We start from the raw sequence: 26,268 nt of genomic DNA on the forward strand, positions 1-26,268 counted from the left end.
TCTTTTGGTTTTTCGAGACAGGGTTTATCTGTGTAGCCCTGGCCATCCTGGAACTCACTCTGTAGTCCAGGCTGGCCTCGAACTCAGAAATCCGCCTGCCTCTGCCTCCCAAGTGCTGGGATTAAAGGCATGTGCCACCACTGCCCGGCAACAAATTCTTAATTTTACCTACTTCTGCCTGTATTACTGTAAATAATTTATAAATTGCACGAGGAAGGAAACACATAGTTCCTGGGAAATACTAAGGTCTGACTATGCCCCTTTCAAATATGTCCTTGTGCACACACTGCAAGCACGTGTGGAGGTACTCCCCTGGAATCCTCGGGGCTCCCGTACTGCTTTGGTTGCAAACACGTTACCACCTAGTTGGTGTTAAGATCCAAACTCATGTTCTCCTGTTTGAACTTCACTCCGTGAACAATCTCCCCAGCACCTTTAAAAAACAATTTTAGCCATTTCAGAAGTCATCCAAACTCTGTCTTCTTGAGAACTTTTTACTATTGCTGAAATTGGAGTTACATACTTTCAAGACTATTCTGCTTGCTAGAATCAATACCAAATGGTTACTTAAATATTACTCCCTTTAAACGTGTCTCAGGATCAAGTCTATACTGACTTCCTATACTGTGGGGAATCAATATAAAATTAAAAAGGGATGTATGTGTTTGAACATTTTTTAAAGGGTAAGAATTTCGTACTAATTTAAAAATGGGTGGCCTGTTTATTCATTAGACGACGGACATGTCACTCCTGAATTTTCAGCAAATTACTGTACAATTTGGTATGCAAGGGGACAGAAAGTAGCTCTTGGCTGATCCTTGGTAACACTGACCCCTATCCACTATATCCTTGGTAACACTGACCCTATCCATTATCATCTGCTTTGTGGCATCCTTTTCTCTTATGCCCCGACTTGTGGAATAAAGTCTGGGTTTTCAGTTCCTGAGAATGTACACCTGTCTTCCCATAGGAGTTCTCACATAGCACTAAGTAGAAAGCTAACCTATAGATTATCTCCTCCCCAGCACCTACTCTGTGCAGCCCCCTCCACTACCTTAGTCTTCTCTTCCTAACTCAGCCCTTACTCTTTTGCCCCTTCTGTCCTATCAGGCCCCTATCCCCCTTTAGCTCCCTTCATTACTGCAGCCCCATCTCTTACCTTAGCCTCTCAACCCTTTTTCCCCTTTGGGCCTCTCTTCCCCTCAGCCCCCACTTCTCACCCCACCCCTCGCCTTCTTTAGAGGAACTCTACAAAGACAATGGAAGTAATGGAAACAATCAGACAAAAGAAAAAGGGTTACCTCTTTTAAAGACTATTAATAAATTGTTATTACATAGACTTAGTAGCTGTGTTCTACCTGGGCCAATATCTGTTACTGAACAGTTAGTAACCAGAGCAGTTTGAGCCAGGCACTGATTGGCTCCAGTTATACAGTTAGTCTCCTGTAGTGACTAGAAGATGATGCGTAAATATTAATTGATGAATTTTATATTTTTGTCATTGCCTTAAAACTACCACTAAATTGGTAATTAAGTTTAACTTTTTGTCTTGTTTATAAGTCTACTTCAGGGACCAGGAAGTGTTTCGTACTCGTTTTTATTCAGTTTTTGTTAACATATCTGTGTTTTGTGACAGGGTCTTGCTATTCAGGCCAGAATGGTCTGAAACTCACTATATAGACCATGTTGATATCAAATTTACAAAAGCACTCCCATCTTAGACACTGAAGTACTGGGGTTACAAGTGCAAATATCCATGCCCGGCTTCCTTTTTAAATTTTTATTATTCCTGCCCTCATATTTTCAGTTGTGTAATTCCTAATACACTGTTTCCCATCTTCCTCCCAGAATACCCTCCCTACATTCCTTCCTCACCTTCATGTCTTCCTCCTAGTTGTTGTTGTTGTTGTTGTTATAATCAAAATCTTTTAAGATTGGGAGGTTTATGTAAATCTCCAAATGCTCTCTCAAGTGAAAAGCAATCACCTAGTGTTAGGAAAGGAAGGAAGGATGTTGGTGTCACATGGTTGAAACCACAGATGGATAAGCACTGTGACATTGTAATATACAAGCTACAAAAGAAAAACATGTCCTCTGTTGGTTAATTCAGTACACAGATGTAGAGGATCTATGGAGCTGCCTGGTTCTGGTTAGAGAGTCATTGAGGCTGCTTGACGTTTAGTTATTCCATTTTCTTTCAACTGATTCTGGAGTCAGGGGATTTCAAAGGGAGGGGGAATAGGAAGATAAACTGCTTTCTCTTGACTGGTGGAGGGATTTTCAGTTTTCAGAAGGCCTCAGAACTTTTAACACTGATATCATCACCAAAAATGTGACGAAAAAGTGGCTTTCCATGGCATATGTCATTTCTCCTTCCTGTCGGAAATACATCTCACAGTGTTTAGTAATGTTAAAAATACATTTTAAAAATAGAAATACTGTCAGGTTTTATTTACATAATCTTGATTAAAATCTGTGGTTTTCCTCTGGGCATTTTTAATTTCATTGAAAAATGAACTTGTTTTAAATTACTTTATGTAGCCCAAAGAAATTAAAATGTCATGCCTAAAACAATTTTTGTCTAAAGAGGCAGATGGAGGCAAGCCTGCATTAATCACTGAGGACCTACTTGAAAGGAGCTACTTGGATATTCGATGTACTCTTTGGAGTGTAATTTTCAAATGAACAGTTAAAGTTATCATACAAAATATGTTTTGTTTTTTTATTAGTTATTTTCTTTATTTACATTTCAAATGTTATCCCCTTTCCTAGTTTCCTCTCTGAAAGTTCCCTATCCCCTCCCCCCTTCCCCCTGCTCCCCAACCCACCCACTCCTCCTTCCTGGCCCTGGCATTCCCCTGTACTGGGGCATAGAACCTTCACAGGACCAAGGGCCTCTCCTCCCATTGATGGCCAACTAGGCCATTCTCTGCTATGTATGCAGCTAGAGACATAAGCTCTGGGGGTACTGGTTAGTTCATATTGTTGTTCCACCTATAGGGTTGCAGACCCCTTCAGCATCTTGGGTACTTTCTTTAGCTCCTTCTTTAGGGGCCCTGTGTTCCACCCAATAGCTGACTGTTATCATCCACTTCTGTGTTTGCCAGGCACTGGCATAGCCTCAAACGAGACAGCTATATCAGGGTCCTTACAGCAAAATCTTGCTGGTGTATGCAATAGTGTCTGGGTTTGGTGGCTGATTATGGGATGGATCCCTGGGTGGGGCAGTTTCTGGATGGTCCATCCTTTCGTCTTAGCAGCAATTCTTATATAGAAAAACATCTCTGGGAGTGGCTTACAGTTAAGATGTTTAGTTCATTATTGTCATGTCCAGCTCCAGCTCGGGGCCATCCCCTCCTACCCCCGAACAGCCTCCTCTTAGGCTGGGCTGCAGCTTTAGCAGCACCTGTTGCCCAGCTTGCTCCCACCAAATGGGCTGCCACCATCTTTGTTGGTTGTCCCCATTTCTAGGTAGTTTGAGATGATCGGTTTCAGTGGCTAATCTGTGTTGTCTCTAATGGTCCACTTCTGACTTGGGTCTGCAGTAGCCTTGTCATGGGTATGCTGTCTACATTGCTTTACACCTGCAACTTTAAGAGCTGTGGGAGTGGTGAGTATTGAGCCCTTTTTTTTTTTTTCAGGACCATCCAAGTCCTTCAAGAACCATTAGAGGCGCTGTGTCCATACTCTCAGAGTTTCCCTGAATCCTTTGGAAACATTGGAGGTGGGTGGCAAACATGATCTGATCTCAAAAGGACAGTAGCCACATTTGTAGAGAGTGCAATGTACCCTAAACAGTACATGTGGCAGAATTAAAATCCTATTTATTTTCTCAACCAGACCTGAAGATTAGGGGTGGACTTTTGTGTGAAAGTTTCAAGTTAATTCTCCATGCATGTAGAAGAAGTTTCACAGCCTGGAAAATATTGCCAGACTCTGCTGGATTGAATGTCAGTGAAGTCTACTTACAGATGTTTAAGTGGACAGGAACCTGTTTTTTTGTCAACATGGGGACTTTGAGTCCCTGCTTGAGCTTTCCCCAAGAACACACAGAAAGGCTCTGCTAGCTTGTTGGGTCAGTATTGGCAACCTAGGCACCACCAAATATCTTTGTAATAATTCTTGTAGAACTTTTTTTTTTCCTTTCTTTCCAGATGGGTTGCTTCAAGAGCTTTCAAGATTAGACTGGGACCTGTCATCTCGGGAATTGTTTTCCTATCAATACTGTTCAGCCAGTCTTCCCAATCTTTAGTAGCTTCTTCATCAATTGATAAAACATTCCTTTTAGGGGATAATGACCCTTCATGGAGTGTAGCCTGGTTGACTGCCTAGTCTGCTAGTTGGTTTCCCTGACTCGCTGGACTTTAACTCTGTATAGTGTATCAGTGTACCAGTGCCACAGCTGGGAGCCTGGGCAGCTTCTAAGAGCTGGAAGCTTCGTTCTGTTTTTTTAAAAAGTCTTTACCTCCTGAAGTGAGCAGTGAGTGCCCTTTTTCTGTATGTTGCTGTTTTGAGTCTCTTGGTCTAGTTCCCTTTTGTAAACATCATCTTCTAGCAATAAAAAGGTTACATATCTGAATCGAGGGGTGGTTCGTCCTTTAAGTCTTGCCATGAGGGGAAAAACAAATCTTTTATAATGTATCTGAAATCATGGAGGCATATTCCTTCCTCTTTAGGCAAGTATGTGGCTGGATAACATACCTGACATCTTGTTGAATGAGGAGAGGGCCTGGATTTTCCCATAGTGGACATATTGGAACCTGCACATCCCTGAAATGTGGCCTAATGAAGTCTGATGAGCTGACCGAACAGGACAGGTTGATGTGCGTTGCACTGGACAGATGCCAATGGAGATGGAATCAGGTGCTCTTCACCGGCCTCAGTGATGTGAAGTGTTAGCAATTGGAGCCAGCAGGGAGCAGCATCATGGACAAAATTTTATCCTCTGGAGAAGCTAACTGGGAGCTGAAGGGTTTATATGAGCCTAGCCCCCTATCTCATGTGTAGGATAGACTCCCTGGTTTGTTGCCTCATAGTGACTTGGCAGGGGGGTGGAGGGAGTCTTACCTTAGGGCCATATGTACAACCCTAGACATAGTCACCTCATATTATGGGATAATGAGTGCCCATTCAATTGAAGTGACCTCAGAAGAACCTCAGGTTGGGCCCCAATCAGGTCCAGTAGTCACAGCACTGTGGAATTATTCACATAACTTGTTCACTATCAATTCAGAAGTTAAACATTTCCTAATTTTATTATTTATGTATTTATTTATTTAATATTTATTTATTTGATTGGTTGATTTTTTTTAATACAGGTTTCACTATATAGCCCTGTCTGTCCTGGAACTCACTCTGTAGACCAGGCTGGCTTCTAACTCACAGACATCCACCTGCCTTTGCCTCCCAAGTACTAGGATTAAAGGCATGTGCCACCATTACCCAGCTTACATTCTCATTTTAAATTCCTAGTCTTTTCTATTTCTCCAGAGATCTATACCAGTGCCTTGATATCCCTTTGAGGCTTTTCCTTTGAGACCAATGACACCTTGGTATCCTATTAGATGATTGGTATTCTGTTAGATGATTAAGCTTATCTGGATCCTCTTGCCTATCTCCGAGGGGGTCAAGGGGCTTTCCCTGGCTGGATGTTCAGCCTAGTCTTGTTTTTGTGTGTTTTTGTTTTCACTCTTGGGTGTCACAGTCCCCTTAGCCACTGGCATGGGACCCCAGAATCTAGTCAGGGGTACACACTTCTGTGCTCCAGAGACCTTTACTGAGCTAGGAGGCCTGGGAGCAGCAGTCATCACCAGGATTCCAACACCAATAAAAGCAGAAGATAGGAGAAGATCTCACCAGTGGACTAAAGCCAAGATAGCTCCTGAAAGGCCTCAGTTCTGGGTCTAGTTTCCATTCTTATTTTATACTCTAAAGCCACAAGGTGGGCAAGCAAAAGAGATTTTTTTTTAGAAGGTATGTGGCAGTCAGAAGGTTGTTAAAGGCAACAACTTATTGTTTTAGCTATTTCTCTAGCTCATTCTTTCCTAGACATCGTGGAAGGCCATGTTTGGCAAATAAGCAGTATAAGCAGCACTTTAAGTAAATCATTAAATCAGTATCTAATAATTAGTCTTTTTTCAGCAACATATGAGAAACTTGTTTATTTTTCTTTATGACACCATCATAAAAGAGCAATTTGGCACTTCACCTAATTTGTCTTAAGGAATATAATTAAAGTAAATAGACAGTAACAAATAATGATTAAAGAAGATGGTAGTGCCACTATATTTTCTTTTATTGAACTGTATTCTTTTATCATGTAATATATCCTGATTATGATTTCTGCTCCCCCTGCTTCTCCCAGTTCCTTCTCACATCACCTCTCATCCAGAACCATTTCCTTTCTGTCTCTCATTTAAAAAGAACAGGCTTCTAAAAGATAATAATAATAAAATATAACAAAATAATATAATAAAACAAGAACTATTACATCAAAGTTGGAAAAGAGCCCAAGACTTGCACAAGAGTCAGAGTGTCATTCATTTGCACACTCAGAAAGTCCATAAAAACACAAAACTGGAAACTAGGAGGGCAGAGGACCTGGTGCAGACCTGTGCAGGCCCTGTGCTTGCTGCTTTAGGCATAACCTTATTCTTTTTTACATATCTGTATTATTTTGATATTTATTTCATCTTATTGTTTTAGCTAAATATTTGAGTACTATATGGAACAAGAATGCTGTGTGAATGGGCACTGTGGTGATCTGAGTAAGAATGGCCCCCATGGGCTCATATATTTGAATGCTTTCATTGAGGAATGGTACCACTTGAAAAAGGATTAAGAGGTGTGGCCTTGTTGGAGTGGGTGTGGGTTTGTTGGAGGAAGTGTATCACTGGGGGGTGGGCTTTGAAGTTTCAAAAGGCCAAACTACTCCCAGTGTTTCTCTCTTCCAGCTGCCTGCAGATCCAGATGTAGAATTCTCAGCTATTTCTTTTCTTTTTATTCTTCTTTCATAAAGTACATCCCAGTGATATCCTTCCTCCCATTTCCTCTCCACACTCTCCGATTTCCCCTCTCCCCTAGATCCACTGCTTCTCTGTTTCCATTCAGAAAATAGTGGGCTTACCAAGGATATCAAACCAACATGGCATAACAAGATGCAATAAGACTAGGCACAATCCCTCATATCAGGGCTGGACAAGGCAACCCAGTTGGAAGGGGAAAGCAGATTTCTGGACTTAGAGAAATAAATCTCAGCTATTTTTCTAGTACCATGTCTGCCTAAATGCTGTCATGATGAGAATGGGATAAACCTATGAAACTGTAAGCTGGCCCCAATTAAATGCTTTCTTTTCTAAGAATTGCTGTGGTTATGATGTTTCTTCCCAGCAATAAAGCCCGAAGATAGATACCCTTGTTATAATACCTGATTTTAGAAAAGTAATTTCTTTTTCTTCCACAGTTAGCATAATGTTGGCTATAGGTTTATCATGTCACCTTTGTTATGTTGGGATATTTTTCTTCTTTTTTTATTGATTCTTTGTGAATTTCACATCATACATCCTAATTCCACTAATTTTCCAGTCTTTCCATATCCACCCTTCACCCTTGTAACCCACCCCCCCCCAAAATAAATATAAAGGATAAAATATCTCATAGTGGAAGCTGTAGTATGTCATGGTATGTCCCACAATATACATTTTGTCCAAACAGCTTATTTGCAGATGTTCATTGCAATGAATCATTAGTCTAGCTTAAGGCCACTCATTTCTGCTACACTATCAACACTGGATCCTCACCAAGACTCCTCTCAGATATCCTGTGTTTCCCTGAATCATGGAGATCCTGAAGCTTTGGTTCTGCAGTACCAGCCCCTTCATGAACTCCAGCAGCTTGTAGGTAGGGTACATGTTAGGATCGGCCAGCTCAAAGGCCTGGATCTGGGTTTGGATGGTAGCTGAGTTGGTCTGTCTGCCAAATCTCCTTTGCCTCAAAAATGGGGCAAGTTTTCCTGGACCCATGCCATCGGGGCTAACTCTCTTTCCCAGAGGAGGGGTGGGTCTAGCTTTCCTATGCCCAAGCTGCCAGGGTCAGCTCTTCCAGCATGTCCAGGAAAGGGGGTAGGGTCAGCTCTCCTGAGTGCCACAGTCATCAAAGAACAAGGCCAGCTTTCCTGCACTAACACCATTGGGGCCAGAGCCTCATGGTATAGGTGTGGGAAAGCTGGCCCCACCCCTGGCCTTCTATTCTTTTCTTCAGACCCTGTATCACACTGGGATGTTGGACTTTGAAAAAAAGACTTTTTCTGTGGCTATTGAGATGATTGTGTGATTTCTGTCCTTAAGTGTATTTATACTGTCACATTATATTTATTGATTTTTTTTATGTTGAACCAATCCTGTAACCATGAGAGGAAACCAGCTTGGTCATGGTGAACAATATTTTTCAAGTATTCTGTAACTTGTAAGGATTTTAAAAATACCTTCAATTTTTATATAATGATATCATTGCCACCATCTAAGACCTCACATACCCCCCCCCCTTCTAAAATTCATGGCCTCTTTATTTTGAAAACAAACTAAAGAAAGTTTGCATCTGTCTATCAGGGAACGTGATCTTTAGTTTTCTCTTTGGGTTGTATTCTGATCTAGTTTCCATATCTGCGTAATACTGGCTTATAGAGCATGTTTATGAGTATCTTTTCCTTTTTGATTTGTGGGTAAGTTTGAGGGGTGTTGATATTTGCTCTTCTTCAAAAGATAACTATGATTTGGCAGTGAATCCATCCAGTTGTGGATTCCCTTGTCGGGAGTCTTAATCCCATAGCACATTATATAGTCTTCATCCTATTGCACATTATAAAACTATTAAATGGTTTTATTTGTCTTCTCTCCTAAAGCCCTAGGCACTGACTTTTGCACTGAATAGATCCTCTTGGCACAGTGGAGTAGACTTGACTCTTCTGTAGCCCACTTTATTAACATGAGTGGTGATATTTAAAACTTACCATCATATAATATTTCTTATGGCTTGAATCACATAATGAAGCAGAAGCACAAAGCCTATTGTCATTAATGCTTAAATTGAAAGGACAGAGTGGGTCAATAGATGGGTATTGACATAGTGTGGTTTGGTGCACTACACTGGTTATGATTTGTTATTATTTATGTTGTATGACCTGTTAAAATAGCATTGCTCTTTAGATTTAATTATGAAAGATATATTTCTTGACCTCTATATTTCTGAAGTCACATCTTGGCCATTTTCTAGTTTTATTTCTCTCTAGAGGGCAAGGGACTTATGAAAACAAGGTCTCCCATTCTGCTGGAATATGCCCCATGTAGTTAATACCTCTATTTTCCAGTCTGCTTCTAGAGGCCACACGCTGCTCTTGAGATGGGCCACCCTTGGTAATTCTGACCGTTCTACTAGGGTATGGGCGTCCAGAGTTAAGTGTGCTTGCATACCTAGAATAGGACCTAGGGATTTGTCTAGGAAATAGGCCAGGGACTAGAATGAGAACAGAAGTGGGAAAGAATGGTCACACTATTGTTTAGGTTTTGAGTAGTTTGAATGTTCTAAAATCCATTCTAATCTCTCAGATCATTATTAATATTGCATAAAAAAGGATAAACTATTACGTAAAACACGTTGGGATTGGGAGGGGTTGTTTGGTTGGTTTTGTTGTTCTTTTTTTCAAGGCAGGACTTCTCTGTGTAGCCCTTGCCATCCTGGAACTTGCTCTATAGACAAGGCTGATCTTAAATTCAGAGATTCCTCTGTCTCTGCCTCCCAAGTTATTGGGACTAAAGGCATGAGCCACTACCACCAAGTCCATAAAGCATGTTTTATTGGTTGTTTTTTTTTCTTTTTTTTTAAAGATATTTTCTTTATTTACATTTCAAATGCTATCCCGAAAGTTCCCTATACCCTCCCCCCGCCCCTGCTCCCCTACCCACTGACTCCCACTTCTTAGCCCTGGCATTGCCCTGTATTGGGGCATATAAAGTTTGCAAGACCAAGGGGCCTCTCTTCCCAATGATGGCTGAGTACGCCATCTTCTGCTACATATGCAGCTAGAGACACAAGCTCTGGGGTTACTGGTTAGTTCATATTGTTGTTCCACCTACAGGGTTGCAGACACCTTCAGCTCCTTGGGTACTTTCTCTAGCTCCTCCATTGGGGACCCTGTGTTCCATCCAATAGCTGACTGTGAGCATCCACTTCTGTGTTTGCCAGGCACTGGCACAGCCTCACAAGAGACCGCTATATGTGGATATCTCCAACTGATCTCCAGTTCTAAAAATTAGCTAATTGTCTCACTAGCCAGACTAAATAAATGGTTGCTAGAACTCTTTTGCTTCCTTCTCTGTGTGTCATGCATTTTTTTTGCATGATCCCAGTGGCTCCACGATGGTTCATAAGTCCATCTTTCTGTAAAACTTAGACTCAGTCCTCAAGCTGGCTGGATTATAACCACCATGTGCCATGTCCCTTCTCTCACCGAACAATGGCACACTTGGAGGCCATCAGCTTTTGTCAGCTACAGCAGTGTGGAGAATAAGTCTATACAAAGCAACCTCTTAAAATGTTGCTCCCATGACAATCTTCAGTCTGAGTTGTCAATATTCTATTTCCCTCCCTCCCTCCCTCATTTCACAGAAAGAAATGGACTACAGAGCAACCTTTATTGAATTTATTTGCTTAGCACTAATCAAAAACATAGAATACTAAAAAGAAAAAAGGAAACTTATCAGAATATATTTCTAAGTATTAAAAAAACTTAACCTTATGATTAAAAACTGAGTTTACTTAGTAATGGGAGAAATATTATTAGTGGGGAGTTCTCATAGTGAGAATGATGTAATGGAGGTATAGACAAAAATGGGGAAGGGAAGTGTTAGAGCTAGTGTACTAGAATTACATATGTTAAAGGCATTTATTTAAACAAATTATTCACTATGGTAATATATACGGAATGAAATCCAGTCATTCAAAACCTTAACACTATCAAAAGGGGAAATCTAGAGGATCAAAATAAAGAGGTGTTTTATAGATTAAATGAAAAAATCCAGCATGTTGTTGTACAGTGTCTCATTATACCATCATCAGCAAAACCCAGCACCAGTTATTTCAGCTAGCTATAGAATCTCATTGCCTCTCTAGACATGGTTTCAAATGTAAAAGCATCCAACATAGATGGTCAAGGTTGTATTTATGTTTAAGCAAAGCAAACACCAAGTGACAGAAGTAGATGTCCTTTGGATCTAGGAAAATGATTCTAGGTTTGCTGTTAAGGCATCTAAAGGTGGCTTTCTTATAATGTTTGCTAGACTGAGAGATAGGATAAATGTGGAGAATTTAAAAATGAAAAGGTTAATTAAGGTGGGGAAAACCCACCTACCATAGGTGACACTATTCATTAGGCTTGGATCTTGAACTATGTATATTAAAGGGAGAAAGTGAATTGAGGATTAGAATTCATTACTTTCCATTTCTTGCCTGGTAAAACAATGTAACTAACTTCATCAAGTTCTGGTTGCCAGGAATTCCCTGCAGTGATGGGCTATACATTAGAATTCTGCCAAAATAAACTCTTTCTCCATTAAGTTGATTTTATCAGAGAATTTATTACAGCAATATAAAAATTAACTAAGACTCTGAGTTACAGAGTCTTACAGAGTTCTCTGCCCTAAGCCTGGTGCCAAAGAGGAAAGTCACTCTCCAGAGGCAGCAGACACACAGTCTAACTACTGAACTTGCTACCTGCCTGGTCGAAAGTACATCCATTCCCTGGGCTAAATCACTTGAATCTTTCCACTAAAATTTCTTGATTGAAAGAAATGGCAACCTTTAAGTTGCTGAAGCGAAATACCATTGTTTTCTTTCTTTAAAGGCACAATGTCTTAAGTTAATGATTTTACAATTCTGTAGCATAGCTTTTCTGGAGAACATGCTGGGTTTGGGGATGTTGGTAGTGAGTTACTGAGGGTTAGATATTAATAGCATTTATTTCATTTGAATAATTAAAAATGTTAACTCCTATTTCTAAAGTTATTTTCCCTAATAAAAACTAGCCCTGGCAAAAATATTATATGGAATTACCATAGTTACAGGCAATTATTACTGAAAATGCTGATGCTCCATCCAGAAGCGATTTATTGCATGATATCTGCTATTTGGCTCCATGCTTGGGCTTTCTTCTTGGCCATTGAGAACCACTCAGGCTCCTCACATTGTGGAAATTTAGGTGGAAGACTCGAAGATCGTCTGGTTATTTTTTCCTTGGTATGTGGGCTAATCATCTTCTGATCATAAAATGCAACTAAAATCATAGCAAACAACACACAAACAGTCATTAAAAAAACACACACTAGACTATGTTTAAAGCTGAAATGAAGTGGACCGTTCTTTCAGGTTTTCTCTGATCACCCAATACTTAGTACTTTTCAACTACTGTTCTCTTAGAAGTTACTGTTCTAAATGCCATAATAGGTATGTCCAGGAACAACATTAATATGGATATGGACATAGGGTCCTAACCATGGAAAGGTATGTGAGATAATTCTTGCAGTCTAACAGCCAAAAACATTTTTTTTTATTTGAGACAGGGTTTCTATGCTTAGCCTTGACTGTCCTGGAACTCACTCTGTAGACCAGGCTGGTCTTGAACTCAAAGATTCTCCTGCCTTTGCATCTAAAGTGCTGGGATTAAAGGTATATGCCATCACTGCCCATCTGTAACAGCCAATCTTTTGACTTTTATTATTTGAATATATTATACTTTTGAACTCACATCCAAAGACATATTATATCTGATCCTTTTTTTTTTTAAATTTAAGACCTGTTTTTGGCACATGCTTGTAATCCCAGCATTTAGGAGGCTGTGGTGGGATGCCTAGGGGTTTAATGCTCTAGAATGAGCAAAAATCAAATGACAACTACAACAACCAAAGAACAAAGGAACAAACACACACAAAAAAGAGCAGTGCTCATGTAATTTCTTGAACTAATGGAATAAGTAGGATGGTGTCAGAGTCATTTATCATTTATGAGTTTCCTGTTGGTTCTACTGTTCAGGAGAGTTGAGAACCACATTTAAGGAATAAGCTCATAAGACATGGAGCAAGGTCATGACTGCTGTTTCCACAGCCAAATAATGGGTTGCTGAGTCCCTAGTCTTTTTTTTTTTTCATGAAAGGGATTAATGGTGAAAACAAAGAAAGCTGAATGTAAAACTATCCCCACTCCTTCAACTTCTCCTGAAAAAATCCCTCTGGCTCATAACTCTCACTGATGAGGTCACAGTGTATCATTTCCTGTCACATTTATTTGCAGCTGTCAAGCTTTTTCAAGAGTTAAAAATAAATCAATAGTACTGGGCCTTTGCAGAGGATTTTTGTCAACAGTTTCATTGAGAATAGAGCAAGTGAAGACATATTGCTTTGCTATCAGCTAGAAAGTGACTTGGTCCTTTCCTCTCCTCCCTAGCAACAAGAATGTTTTGTGCCTCGCCTTGAAAACTGCTTTGAGAGGCCCTTGGTCTTGCAAAGATTCTATGTCCCAGTATAGGGGAATGGCAGGGCCAGGAATCAGGAATGGGTAGGTTGAAAAGCAGGGGGAGGGGGAGGGGATAGGGGGTTTTCGGAGAGGAAACTAGGAAAGGGGATAACATTTGAAATGTAAATAAAGAAAATATCTAATAAAAAAGAAAAGAAAAGAAAACTGCTTTGGTGAAGTAAAAGCCTAGAAAGGGCTATGTAAATTACATACTGAACTTAGATAGTCTAACAATTGGATTTTCTTAAACTAAGTTAATGTCTGTTGCATTTCATGGAAGAGACATGAAAGAATCTTGAAGCTGATTTAGAAATACATTGAATGAATGTGAAGTTGTAAAACATTTCACCTCATTCCTCCATGGCTATTTTTGACAGGCCAGAATGCACTCACCTGATTTTGAAAAGTGCCTTGAATGTGGCATCTCATATCTGGGGAAACTGGAAACAAAAGTCTTCTTTGGTGGGATATCAGTTATGGGTTCAGATTCCTGTAATATCAAAATGAAAACAAAAGCTTTTTAAGTTCTGACAATAAAGACAGCAAATTTCTTAAGCAATTGCATGGTGCAAGCCCTGTCATGAATACTGAGTCCAACAGTAATCAGAAGAAAAGAGAGATAGATCTAGGATGTAGATATTGATGCAGAGGTATACATCTGGATAGAAATACGTAAGTATAGAAAATTATATGGATCTATAATAAAACTCCATCCCAAAGATAACATAAAGCTCCTTGATCTTAGAATATGTCCATATGTGCATACATGAATGCAATTTAACAATTTATTTGGAATATATTAATTAATGATTTTTTTTATTTTATGTGTACAAATGTTTTTCTGCATATATGTGTGTATACCACAGGCACTGCCTCTGAGGCTAGAAGAGAGTATTGCATCCCTTGAACTGGAGCTACACTAGCTGGACTCAGCCCCCCCTCACATATGTAGCAGATGTGAAGCTCAGTTTTCATGTGGGTCTCAAACAACTGGAGCAGGGGCTATCCCAAAAGCTGTTGCTTGTCCGTGGGATATGTTCTTCTAGCTGGGCTGCCTTGTCCGGCCTCAGTGGGAGAGGATGTGCCTAGCCCTTCAGAGACTTGATGGGCCTGGGTCAGGAGATACCAAGTAGTCTTCCATCTGCTCAGAATAAAGGATGGGGGAGGGGGAAAGATTGTGGTAAGAGGTTACCAAGAGGGGGATAGTGAGTGGGATATAAAGTGAATTAAATAAATAAGAAAGAAAGAAAGAAAGAAAGAAAGAAAGAAAGAAAGAAAGAAAGAAAGAAAGAAAAAGAAAGGAAGGAAGGAAGGAAGGAAGGAAGGAAGGAAGGAAGGAAGGAAGGAAGGAAGGAAGGAAGGTGGATTAAAAAAAATAGATAGTCATATGGGTTCTGGAAACTGAATCTGCAAGAGCACCAAGTGCTCATAACCACTGAGCAATCTCTCCTGTTCCATAACTTACATTATCAACAAAACCCAAACTGTCTCAAGTTTGCCACTCTTCTTTCAGACTTAGAAGAAATGTTATCTAGTTAACCCAGATAGTGTAAACAGATTGATGGCACATGCTTGTAAAATTACCTTCTCTTTTGTCTATAGACTTACTGCCTGACTGTGCTTATCTTAACTCATCCCAGAAACTAAGCATGGCCAGACCTGGTTTACTTGAATGGGAGAACAACTTTCTCTCTAGCATTGTACCGCTTTATAGCTGTGAGCTTACCAAATGCTATGGTCACATATAAAGTTGATCAGTTGGTTGAGGTGAGTACTTTAAGACTTCTACCTTTCAACATTTTTTGGTATATGACTAGAAGCGTTTTTTTTCTGCTAGGAAATGGTGTAGTTGTATGGGTTTAGGCCTTTAGAGTTGATCTCTACACAACTGTTCTAAGTCAAAATGTTTACACACACAAGGGTATTTTCCCCTGGCAAAAAAGGTAACCATAGAGGGCTTTAGCCTTTTATGATCCTCCTTCCATTTGGCTAATGGCTAAAAAAATAGCTAACATGAATGGCTAAAAAGGGAAAGCTCTTTAAAGAAAAAAGGTTAAGCCCACCACATGATTTCCTCAATAAATTTAGCCATCACTTAGAAGCATAGAATTTCAGATATAGCTTTTGATATGTAATTGCAATATGCTTTCTTGAGGTCCATTTTCTGCAGATTTTCTAAGAAGAAAACAAGGCATCATGCATCTTTCCACCATCCCTGATCCTCGTGTCTAGCTCATCCTGTAGCACTTTAAAATCTACATGTAGATGTAAAAACAAACCAAATCGGTACATAGAAGTGCAAGCAACAACACTTAAATATACATATTTAGGGACTGATATGAAAAAGTGTGCATAGTGGAACTCTGGATGAAAAACAGATACCTTTTTTCTATGATTTCTCTTCCCAGTTTTAATAATGCATGGTCAATTATAGTTTAAAAAATGTTCAATGAGAATTTTCATAAATAGCTGATAAACTTTACATTGAATGCCATATCTAGCAGAATAGAATTCTCATCTGTCCCCATGCCCACCTGGCTGTGAATCTTCCCTTTGTCTAACATCTGTACACTATGTGCTGATGTCTCTTGCCTCTTACTTAGCTCTCTTAAATGTCTGAGCCCCTTTGATGGTATCATCATAGTGCCTGTGTCCAGGAAACCCTTATGTAACATAATAATACCACCAAAGTTAAAGAGTAATGATGCTGGCCATTCAGATACAAGGAAGAGAATCTATAAAATGTCTCATTACATGAATAAGCAAGAATCCTAAACTTACTAAGAAAATGTAAAAACATCATATGCTGAGGTTGCTAAAATCCATGGTAAGAACAAAACTAATTTTGAAATTGGGAGGAATACTTGCTTTAAGCTCAGATTTTAAAAGTTAACAGTCACAATATATAAATAATGAGTTAAAATGAAAAGGTCACTCAATTACAGAGCTCTTTACTATTTAGAAGCCCAAACATCCACAGAGAACCTTATAATATATTCTCTGTGGGTAAAGGGGCCTACTGTGTTTATAGTTTGATTCCCATTTATGAAAATCATATGCATGTACTTGAAGCATATTGTTGCTCAGTTTTTACCCTACTGGTTATCTCTGTTGGTGGTGCATTATTGTTATTGTTTTACTAATAGGACTGCTGTAGCTTTATCTACTCTGCAACCAATTTCATGGAATAGTGCTTTAGAATATTTATGGCAGGGTTTAATTTATAGACTGTCCTCATTTACATTACCTTTCATTTACCCTGTAAGAGTATCAAGGCAGACACATTTGTATGAATACAAAGCAAAGACCCTTGAATTGTCCATCATTAAAGATCCCAGTAAGAGATAGTAACTGCATGTCTGTCATAATTCCCAGTGCAAGCTTAATTGGTGGCTCCACTAACCTTTGGTACAGTTTCCAACTCCAGATTATATTTTACTTCATATCTAGAATCCTTGGTCACAGCACTAATTTCAGATCTGGTCCTGGGTTTTTTAAGAAAGTGGGATATAAAGCCCCTTTGCCGCTGTTTTAACGTGGTGATCCAAGTTGGCTCCACAGGGGAATTTGCCTTACAAATAGAGGTCTTTCCTGAGAAAGAAATAAGTATTAGAACCGAAGCCAGGCAGAAAGGATCATCAGTCTGGTTGAGGCTACCCACAATAGTGTTCCAAATGGGACCCTTTTGTTGGTTGCCAAACAAAAAATAAGTAGATACCAATTGGAGAGGGACCATTCTCTTTTGTACCCTTCCTCCAAACTGGGAAGGCAGAGATTGTGTAGTTAAATAGCTGTGCATTAAAATGGGCATACTGTCACTTACTGGACCCTTGATTTTCTTTAGCTATCCCTCTTCCCATCACCAAATCAGAGAAAAACAAAGCTTGTCAGGTAGGCTGAGAAAAATCTCAAGACATCAGAGGCTCAGACTCTTATTGATACAATCCCTCCAACTCTAAGAAAAATCTTACAGAGTCTATTACTTTTTCACCCCTTGTGCAAATATTGTAGTAAAATAGGTGAGGTAGAGTCAGGACTCTGCAAGGATGATTGTGAGGGCACAAGTTTTTTTTTTTTTTTTAACAAAAAGTAGCACTTACAAAGACCTTGATCTGAATTAAATTAAGATGATTTCAGGGTAAGAGTGAAAACATATTCCTCTTCACGAACTCAGTTTTGGAGTTCAGTTTGGCAGATTAAAGTGATATGCTATGCACAAAGTTTTAAAAAAAAAAACCACATAATTCTGCCCAAAGTATGCTATGCATGAAGTAGATGAAGAAGGAAGAAGCCATGTCATGAGTCTATTAATGAAAAGGGAATGGATCTCCAGACTGCTGTCTCCCTGGGAAAAGAAAGACTCCAAAGGAGTTAGTTGTGGATGTATTCATCCAGAATTGGTCACTATCCCACCTCTAAATCCACAACTAATCCTGCCAAAGCAACAGGACAGTTGGAAGCCTAGAGGCTAGAGAATTCATGGCCTATTCATCCAAGGTTTTGCCTTACAGGCCAATCCTCTACCTAGAGAGACAAAAACTCTCACCTGGAGGCCTGAAAACTGCTGACTTCTTCAAAGTACCTTCATATCTGGGCCTGTTCCCTTGCTTCTCCTCAAAGCTAAATGCTGGTCTGGACTGCTCTGGGCCTCCACCTGAGACCTGGAGAGCTCCTTTGTTTTCCTGTTCTTTTCTTGCTGCTGCTGAATCGGAGACAAATGGCTTGCAAGGATCCGGATTCTGCATTCCAAGGTATTGTGAGGTTCTTCGCAACCGCACTCCAAAAACATTTTCGACTTCAGCCTTGCTGGTGGATAGGAGTGAAGAACTTCCAGTTTCATCACAACACTTGGAAACCTCATCCTTAAAATAAGTGCCCATGGAAACAAATGGTTTCTGGGCAGGAGCAGAAGTGTACGTGGCAGGTTTGATAACAGAAGTTGGGATGTCCCTGTAGCCTTGTCCGTATTTGAGATTTGTTGTTGAAGCTGGGCCTTTCAGCATGGGCCAGCAGCTTTTACTCTTCTCAGGAATGGCTCCTTCAGCAGCAGCACTGGCAGAGTTTACAGAAACTTGTTGCTGATAGTCAGTAGTCAAGAAAGACTGAGGAAGCTGACCAGACGGCTGATGGCACTCAGAAATTCTCCACTCCACAGGAACATTTGCTGAGTCCACTGATAAAACCGGGGACTGCAACTCAGCTACATCAAAGGCTTGAGAAGGCTGTGTGGAAGGCAGCTGTCCTGCAGACCTCTCCCACTCATCTGGAAGACTGACAGCAAATGAGACTTTCTGCTTGTACTCAAGCTTCCCCAGGGGCTGAGAGATATCCCCGGCACCCTCAGAAAATGGCAGAACTTCTTGGGGCTCTTCGGGCTTTCTGGATAACTGAAAACGCTGCTTCGTGCGCAGATTCTGCAGTGTGGTGTCTTTCTTGGGTTCATCATCCCAGTTATATAAGGAAGCATATTCGTCAAGTTTAGGCTTCAACAGGGATCGGGAAGGACGTCTTCGGCCCCGAGCAACAGGCTTTGGATGAAGGACCACATCACTGGGGGCACTCTCTGAAAACACTTGCTGTGCCATGAATTTCACAAAGGACTTGGAAGGTGGCCTGCCACTCTGCGGTTTCTTGGAGCTGTCTTGAGCAATAGCACTCTCTAGACGTGAAGACATTTCCTGAACTTTAGATCTGATTAAGAATGGGCTGGGACGTTTGGGAGGCAGTGGCCTCCAACGAATGCCTCCCTCCAGAGAGGTACTCTCAAAGCTTGAGGGTGTTTTCTCGACTTTATGTTTGCTAATGGTTTGGCAAGGATGTCCCGAAAGCCAGGCCTCCCTCAAAACATCCCCCTCTTTGGCTTGCTGCTCAAATTCGGGGCCCAACCATGGCTGAAGAGCATATTTGGGAGGCATTTTTTCCACAGAAATGCTCCATTCTCCAGAAGCTCTCGGAGAACCTGAGGAAACGTCTTCCTTGAATTCTGAGCTCACTGGGGGCTGAGAACGCTGCCTTCTAGGTCTCCTCAAAGTAGCAACTCCTTCCTCGGCTCCATAGTGCTCTGGATCTGCTCTTGGCTGAAAGGGGAATCTGGAAGGCAGTTGCTCCAGAGAGCTGCTCTGTGGCACAGAAACACTCGCTAACTCCATAGAGGTTGGTTGCTTGACAGCTAATCTCATCAAGGGCTGAGAAAGTATTCTGGAAGCTGGCGGATCAATATGGCTCCATGAAGCGGCGGCAGCAGCAGGATCACGGTCTGAGGATACGGAGACTTGTTCAAATGGCGTGCTCTGCCATGGCTGCAAAGAGTACCTTGGTTTCGACTCTAAAGCGATGGCTGATCCCATCAAGGGCTTAGAAGGCATTCTGGGAGCTGGTGGATAAATAGGAATAGCCCATGCAGCAGGAACACTGCCTTGGGATACAGATATTTGCTCAAAGGTAGGTATCACCCATGACTGTGGAGGGCAGCTGGGAGGAACTGGCTGCATAGACATGCTCCCTTGGGCCTCAGGGCTATCTGAGCCTACAGGGACTCGCTTAAATTTAGGGCTTGCTTGTGTTTGGAAGATATGTTTAGCAGATGTTGGCTCCATGGGGCTGCTCCATTGGGTGGGAGTGCTCACTGGATCTTGGGTCATCAGTGGCTGGAATCTGGGTGTCACCGAAGGCTGAGGAGGCAGCAGCTCCATTAAAATGGCACCTTCTGCAGAGGTGCTTTCTGGGACTGGTTGGCTTTGATGACTTGGTAAGGGGTGAGCAGAATATTTGGAGTGCATTTGACCCATGGAAGTCATTTTAGCAGCAACAGTCTCGGATTCTAAAGGCACTTCTTGATAAGGCTGTAGCATAGGCTGGGAAAGGGTCAGAGTCATATGGTCCATAGAAGTGCTCCCTTCAAATGCCGTGCTCTCTGGAGTGGAAGAAAATGATTGCTTTCCTTGAGGCTTCATCCATGACTGGAACTGTGTTGGAAGCCTTGGATCCATAGAAACACCTCTTTCAAAAGCAGATACCTGTTGCTGGATGAAGGGCTTTAATAGTGGCTGAAAATGATGCTGAGGAGGTGGGGACTCCAAAGGAGTACTTTCTGCACCCAACGATGTTTCTTTCTTGATGCTTGGTCTCACTGAAGGCTGGGGAGAATATTCAGAAGGCTGTGCCGCAACACTCTTTTCAAAAACAGTAAGTTCTGGACCTGCAGAAACTTCTTGCTCAAGTCTTGGCCTGGGTGAGGGCTGCATAAAAATGTCCCAGTCAGCAGCAACTCCTTCTGGCTCTGCAAACACGGGATACTCAGACTGAGATCTCAACCATGACTTGACATTGTGGGTGGGAGTCAGTGGCTCTTCCGATTCCTTTGGTCCTCCAGAAATGTTCACCATGATGGGAGGTTGTTGCTGAGCAGTGTGTATGGGGTGCTCTGGCTTGGCAGGAGCACTCCACTGTTTTAGAGAACTCTTTGAAACTGGGGATGCTTGCTGCTCTTGCTCTGAGCTGCTCAGATCCTGGGAACTGTTGTACTTCTCAATGTAATTACTTGATTCTGTGGAGACTTCCTTTTCCTCCATCTCCTGCAAGGCCTGGGAATGGCGCCTGGTTGCTTGCCGCTCTTCAGAGATGGAACCTCTGATGAAACCTCTGGATTCTGAGCATTCTTCAAACTCTTCCAAGGACTGGGAAGAATGGGCAGACGTCATTTCCTCACAACTTCTCTCATCTGAAGAACTCTCTAGTTTTGCAGAGGCCTCTCTAGCTTTGGGTTTTCCTAATAGCTTGGAAGAATATCTGAGAGGCTGCTGCTGCTCCGTCTTGCTCAGTTCTACATCTACATTTTCTGACTTGAGGAAGACATCATCTTCTTCTTCATCATTGTCTTTCTCTTCTTCTTTATCATCATCTCCATCTTCTTCATCATCAGCAGCTCCAGCATCAGCATCATCTTTAGGCTTCCTTGTAGATTTGAAAGAATGTGCAGGACTCAGTTGCATTTCAGAACTACTCTCATACTCTGAGGTGCTCTTTGAATCTGAGGAGATTTCCCCTGCATTTGGCCACCTTCTGAGAGGGAGAGGCAGATTCTTCTGCGGTGAAACATCATCTTCTGCAGTAGCACTTGAAACACTTGTAGAAAGGGCCCGGAGACCACTTCTTGGATGCTTCTCTTTGTGGTAAGTTGTGCTCTCCAATGATAACTTCAATTGGGATTGAAACCTTTGCAAATCAGGACTGGATGCTTCTTCTCCTTCTCCACAGACTTGAGAAGGATGCACATGCACTTGGACCTCTTCTCTCCTCAAGACAGTGGCCTCTTTTTGGCTTGTAGATTTTTTGATCCATGGCAACACACCAGCTTTATCCTTTTTCTTCTTGCCTCCAGAAGGCCTATGTTCACTGCGTGGTGATGGACCACTACTCATAGACTCTGCCACATCAGTAGGTGTAGGTTGTGGTGCTGGTGCTTCTTCAGCTTCAACATCTATGTCGGTCAATTCCCTCTCCGCATCCCCTTTATCTGATGGCATCTCCTGAACACTAGTAATGTCTGCTTCTGTAGTTGTAGACTGCTCTGTGTCTTTCTTCTCCAGGAACAGCTTCAAGAAAGAATGCTCCTTGCCAGCTATCTCTTCAGTAGGTGAAGACTCAGCTTTAGTGCTCAGGCTGTACCCATGAGTGGACTTTAGAAGGCCTCTTTCTAGGATCTCCCACTCATTTTTGGCCCTTCTTCTGCGTCTTCTTGGATTGAGTCGTAAAACAGAATCGGTACTTGGAGTCTTATCTACTGTCGTATCCTCACTCTCGGTTTTGTAGCTCTGATCCTGGCTTGATAGTCCTGCACCAAATATAAGAAGGAATGGAGAAATGTGTGTGCTTTGCACTTCCTACAAGTGTGCTGTGGGGAAATGTTTAAATCAAAGGGAAATTTCAATCCAATGAGCAGACAGTACTCTACTGGCTCATTAGTACTTTATCAGCAATCTGGCCAACTATTAGGAATGAGAGTCAGAAAGAGACAAAGTATGGTCTTGTAACAATGAGTACATTTGAGAAGCCTGACTGGAGCAGGAGCAAGGGGAATTCCTTAAAATGTTCTTTATATTATTATTCTGTGTATATGACTATTTTGCCTGCAGGTGTGTCTGTTCTCCATATATATGTCTGGTGTCTGGTGCCTGTAGAGGCCAAAAGAGGGCCCCAGATCCCCTGAAACTGGGGTTACAGATAATTGTGAGTCTCCAAATGGGGAAATTAAGCCTGGATTCCCCGGGAGAGTACCAAGTGCTCTTAACCTCTGATCTGTCTCTCTAGACCAGAAGGGAACTTTTCGCTTTCTAATTAGTAGTCTTATTTTCTACATAGCACTTATCTAGACTTCTTGAAATTCTATATTATATGGATTCATGCTCCCCCTCACCCCCACTGCCACCCCCCAAAAATGTTAAAGGAATCATTTTAGAGGTTAGGATTATGATCCCTTCCATGTTCTACCTTCTTGCCTTAAAACAATCCTGCATAACATGTAAAGCAGTTCTTTGAATACACACAAAGCAGTACTCCCAACACCCTAGCAATTGCATCTATGTGAGTGTGCCTTTCAGGTTCCTTCCTCACAGACGTTGTCTGTAGCACCACCTAGTGGTTTCACTTGCAATATACAGCAGAGAAGAGCTGGATATGCTTTCTCAATTAGGCCCTTCCTGAGGATGAGCAAAGTATCCTACAAGTGTTGACTCCATTCTATCTCCATGTATGAAAGGAACAATTGTGAAAAATGACGTTATTCTCTTAATCTGTGTTCCCTCCTCCCTTCCTCTCATTCTTCTTTGAAAGACTGTTTTTAGTGTGTGTGTGTGTGTGTGTGTGTGTGTGTGTTTTCTTTTCAGGGAAAAAAATTACATGATTTTTTTGAAACCACGTGAAAAATCATTTGTGGAAAAACCCTGACAACCACTCAACTAATTGATGGAATGAAAATTTAATTTTGTCAAACACTGCATGAAATTAGCTTGCCATCTAGCTGAAGTCAAAATCCATCTGTGCACCCACACAAACACATAGAGCCTTTTTCACTCTGGTGGTCTTTGTTTGGAATTGGTTAGATGATGGCTGCCAAGGAAAACTTCCTGCAGCCATGCAAAACTCTGGTAGCCATGGGTATGTGAAGTCATTGTGAACACAGAACCTTCTTCTCTATACTGGAAGAGAAAATAACTCCTATAAAAATAATTGGGGGACAAGTAGCTCAGTTGTTCCTACTTCATTATGTTGTTGAAGACTAATGAATAGGCCATCATTACTTGCCCTCTGAAGAACTCATCAAGCATATTAATTTGAAAGAATGAAACACATCTATCTACAAACACAGCAATTCTCTGGTTGGAAATTCGTTTAGATAGGATATAAAACCATGTGCAAACCTTTCCACAAAGCCTATACAAATGTTGTTTTGCCAGTTTAGGTGGAGAGTCTAGGGATTGACTTGTGTGAATCTCTTTTTAATTGCAAGTTTTGTTTTTGTGAATTTTAAATTATACGTATGGGTATGTACCCCCAGAAAGGGTCCTCAGACTTTTTTTTTTTTTACAAGTGAGCTAGACAGCAACCAGAATGACAGAGGGGGTCACATAAAGTCTCTCACAGTGGAGTGCTTGCCTCCCTGGGGTATGATGAGATGTACAGGGGTGTAATGCATGCATAGGCTTTTAGTACTTTTTAAATTATATGTATGCATATGTGCAGGGAGGTGCCCACAGAACCACGGGTGTCAGAGCTTCCTGGGGCTGGAGTTACAGGCAGTTGTGAGCTGCCTTGCTTAAGTGCTGAGAACTAAACTGAAGTCCTCTGAAAGCCAGTAGTCCCTTAGCTACTGAACCCTCTCTCCAGCTCACTTATGTGCATCCAACACTAAAAACTCCAAGAGAATTCAGGGTGGCAGTCCCGGGGACAGATTTGTTTATAACACCCGATATACTCCACTGTGCGGTGAGGCACAAGATCCACTGGGTGGCAGCGAAAGTTTGCTAACCTGTACTCTCCACTCTCTGCTCCTCTTGCTCAGCTTGGTTTGTCTCGGTTGTAGTCTTCTCTTTGGCTGGCACTGATTCGAGTTGCTCCTCCTGCTTCACTTTCACCTGAAACAGAGAGAGAGGGAGAGAGAGGGAGAGAGAGAGACAGACAGAGAAAGAGACAAACAGAGACAGAGAGAGAAGAGGAGAGAGAGGGGGGAGAGGGGGAGAGAGAGGGGAAAGAGAGACAGAGAGAGAGAGACAGAGATAGAGACAGAGACACAGAGAGAAAACAAACTTTATTTCAATTGACATGGTCTTCAGACCTTTTCACAAGTGAAGTAGACAGCAAGTGGAATGCCAGAATAGTTGCCCAAAGTCTCCCATCGTGGAGCAGCTGCCTCCCTGGTTGTGCTGAGGTGTTCAGAGGCCCAACTCATGCTTTGGCTTCTGGATTACCCTGCCCCTGGGGCTGCCCTCACAACTCAGATTTTCGTCATGTGTGAAGATAAAACTGAGCTGTCTTTTTTTTTTCCTTTTTAGTTCTGAGATTGTAATATCATTACAATGTCTCTCCCTTCTCTCGCCTCCTCCAAATTCTACCATATATTCCTCATTGCTCACTTTCAAATTGGTGACACTTTTTTTCATTGTTATTACATATGTGTGTGTGTGTGTGTATATATATATATTACTAAATAGTATCTGCCCAATCTATATAGCATTACTTGTATGTACATTTCCAGGGCTAACCATTTGGTATTAAAATAACAGTTGTGCCCTTCCCTGGGGAAGTCTCCTTCTCCCGCTCTCAGAATTCCTTAGCTGCCTATAGTTCTTTGTGTAGAGAGTTGAGGCCTCGTGGGCTTTCTTCCATCCACTTGGCTTGTCTATCAATGGGTTTCTTGTTCAGCTCATGTTTAGGCTGTCATGTTGCTGAGAGTTCATGAGCATAGCTTTTGTATGGTAGGGGTAACTGTACCTGAATTATTTGTACTTTTTTATGCAAAAGAGGATCACGGGAGCCGGAGTTACAGGTGGTTGTGAATCACCTGACATGGGTGCCAAGAACCAAAGCCAGGTCCTCAGTATGAGCTGCTGACCCCTGAGCCACCTCTCCAGACTCCATCGCTAAGATTCTAACTCATAAGCTCTGCCTAAATGTAGCTCTGCTTGCTAGTAACCCATGTGGCAAAACTCTGTGGCAATGTGTGAAGATTTCTAGAAGAGTTAGCAGCTGAATTGGGAATGATTGTAATTGCTGGATGCCTAATCTCCGAATGAGTGGGGGCAGTGCTACAGTTTATAATTCCTGGGTCTCATACTATCAATAAGTCAATGAATCTTTATCCAGACTAGGCGTTAATAACTTCTTCAGAGAGGACTCAGGGGAGTTCCAAGCACTAAACCAATGAGCAGGTTGTGTAGGGTTAACTCTGTTTTTCTGCTTTGCTCATTCTGTTTAGAGAAGTTTCAAATAGACAGGACATTTCATGCAACCAACATAGCTTGCTCATTCACTGTACACATCGAAGCAAGGACAGTGCCATATACATTACTATCCCTACTTAGGGTGTATTGCTCATCAAATGTATTCCACCTATGTCCCTCAGGAAGCACATGGCCACATGTTGCCAAAGATATCTATGAATGTGGCCCAACCCAAAACCACAAACTTAAAGCATTATGGGATATTTTGAGC

The 26,268-nt window shown here is 41.5% G+C and overlaps 1 protein-coding gene across 1 annotated transcript in view; it reads right to left on the bottom strand.

Annotated features, from left to right (window-relative positions):
• Positions 1–12,158: 12,158 nt before the first annotated feature.
• The window catches only part of Kiaa1210 (KIAA1210 ortholog), a 39,200-nt gene continuing 25,090 nt past the window's right edge, over positions 12,159–26,268 (bottom strand). Inside the window, exons 6-11 of the mRNA XM_029534213.1 lie at positions 24,587–24,692; positions 21,563–22,393; positions 18,107–21,397; positions 16,964–17,151; positions 13,954–14,050; positions 12,159–12,325 (exon numbers count right to left, since the gene is read on the bottom strand). Coding sequence (XP_029390073.1) covers positions 12,159–12,325; positions 13,954–14,050; positions 16,964–17,151; positions 18,107–21,397; positions 21,563–22,393; positions 24,587–24,692 — 4,680 coding nt within the window. The remainder of the gene's footprint in view (positions 12,326–13,953; positions 14,051–16,963; positions 17,152–18,106; positions 21,398–21,562; positions 22,394–24,586; positions 24,693–26,268) is intronic.

Source organism: Mus pahari, chromosome X (genome assembly GCF_900095145.1).
Source record: "Mus pahari chromosome X, PAHARI_EIJ_v1.1, whole genome shotgun sequence".
Lineage (NCBI taxonomy): Eukaryota > Metazoa > Chordata > Mammalia > Rodentia > Muridae > Mus > Mus pahari.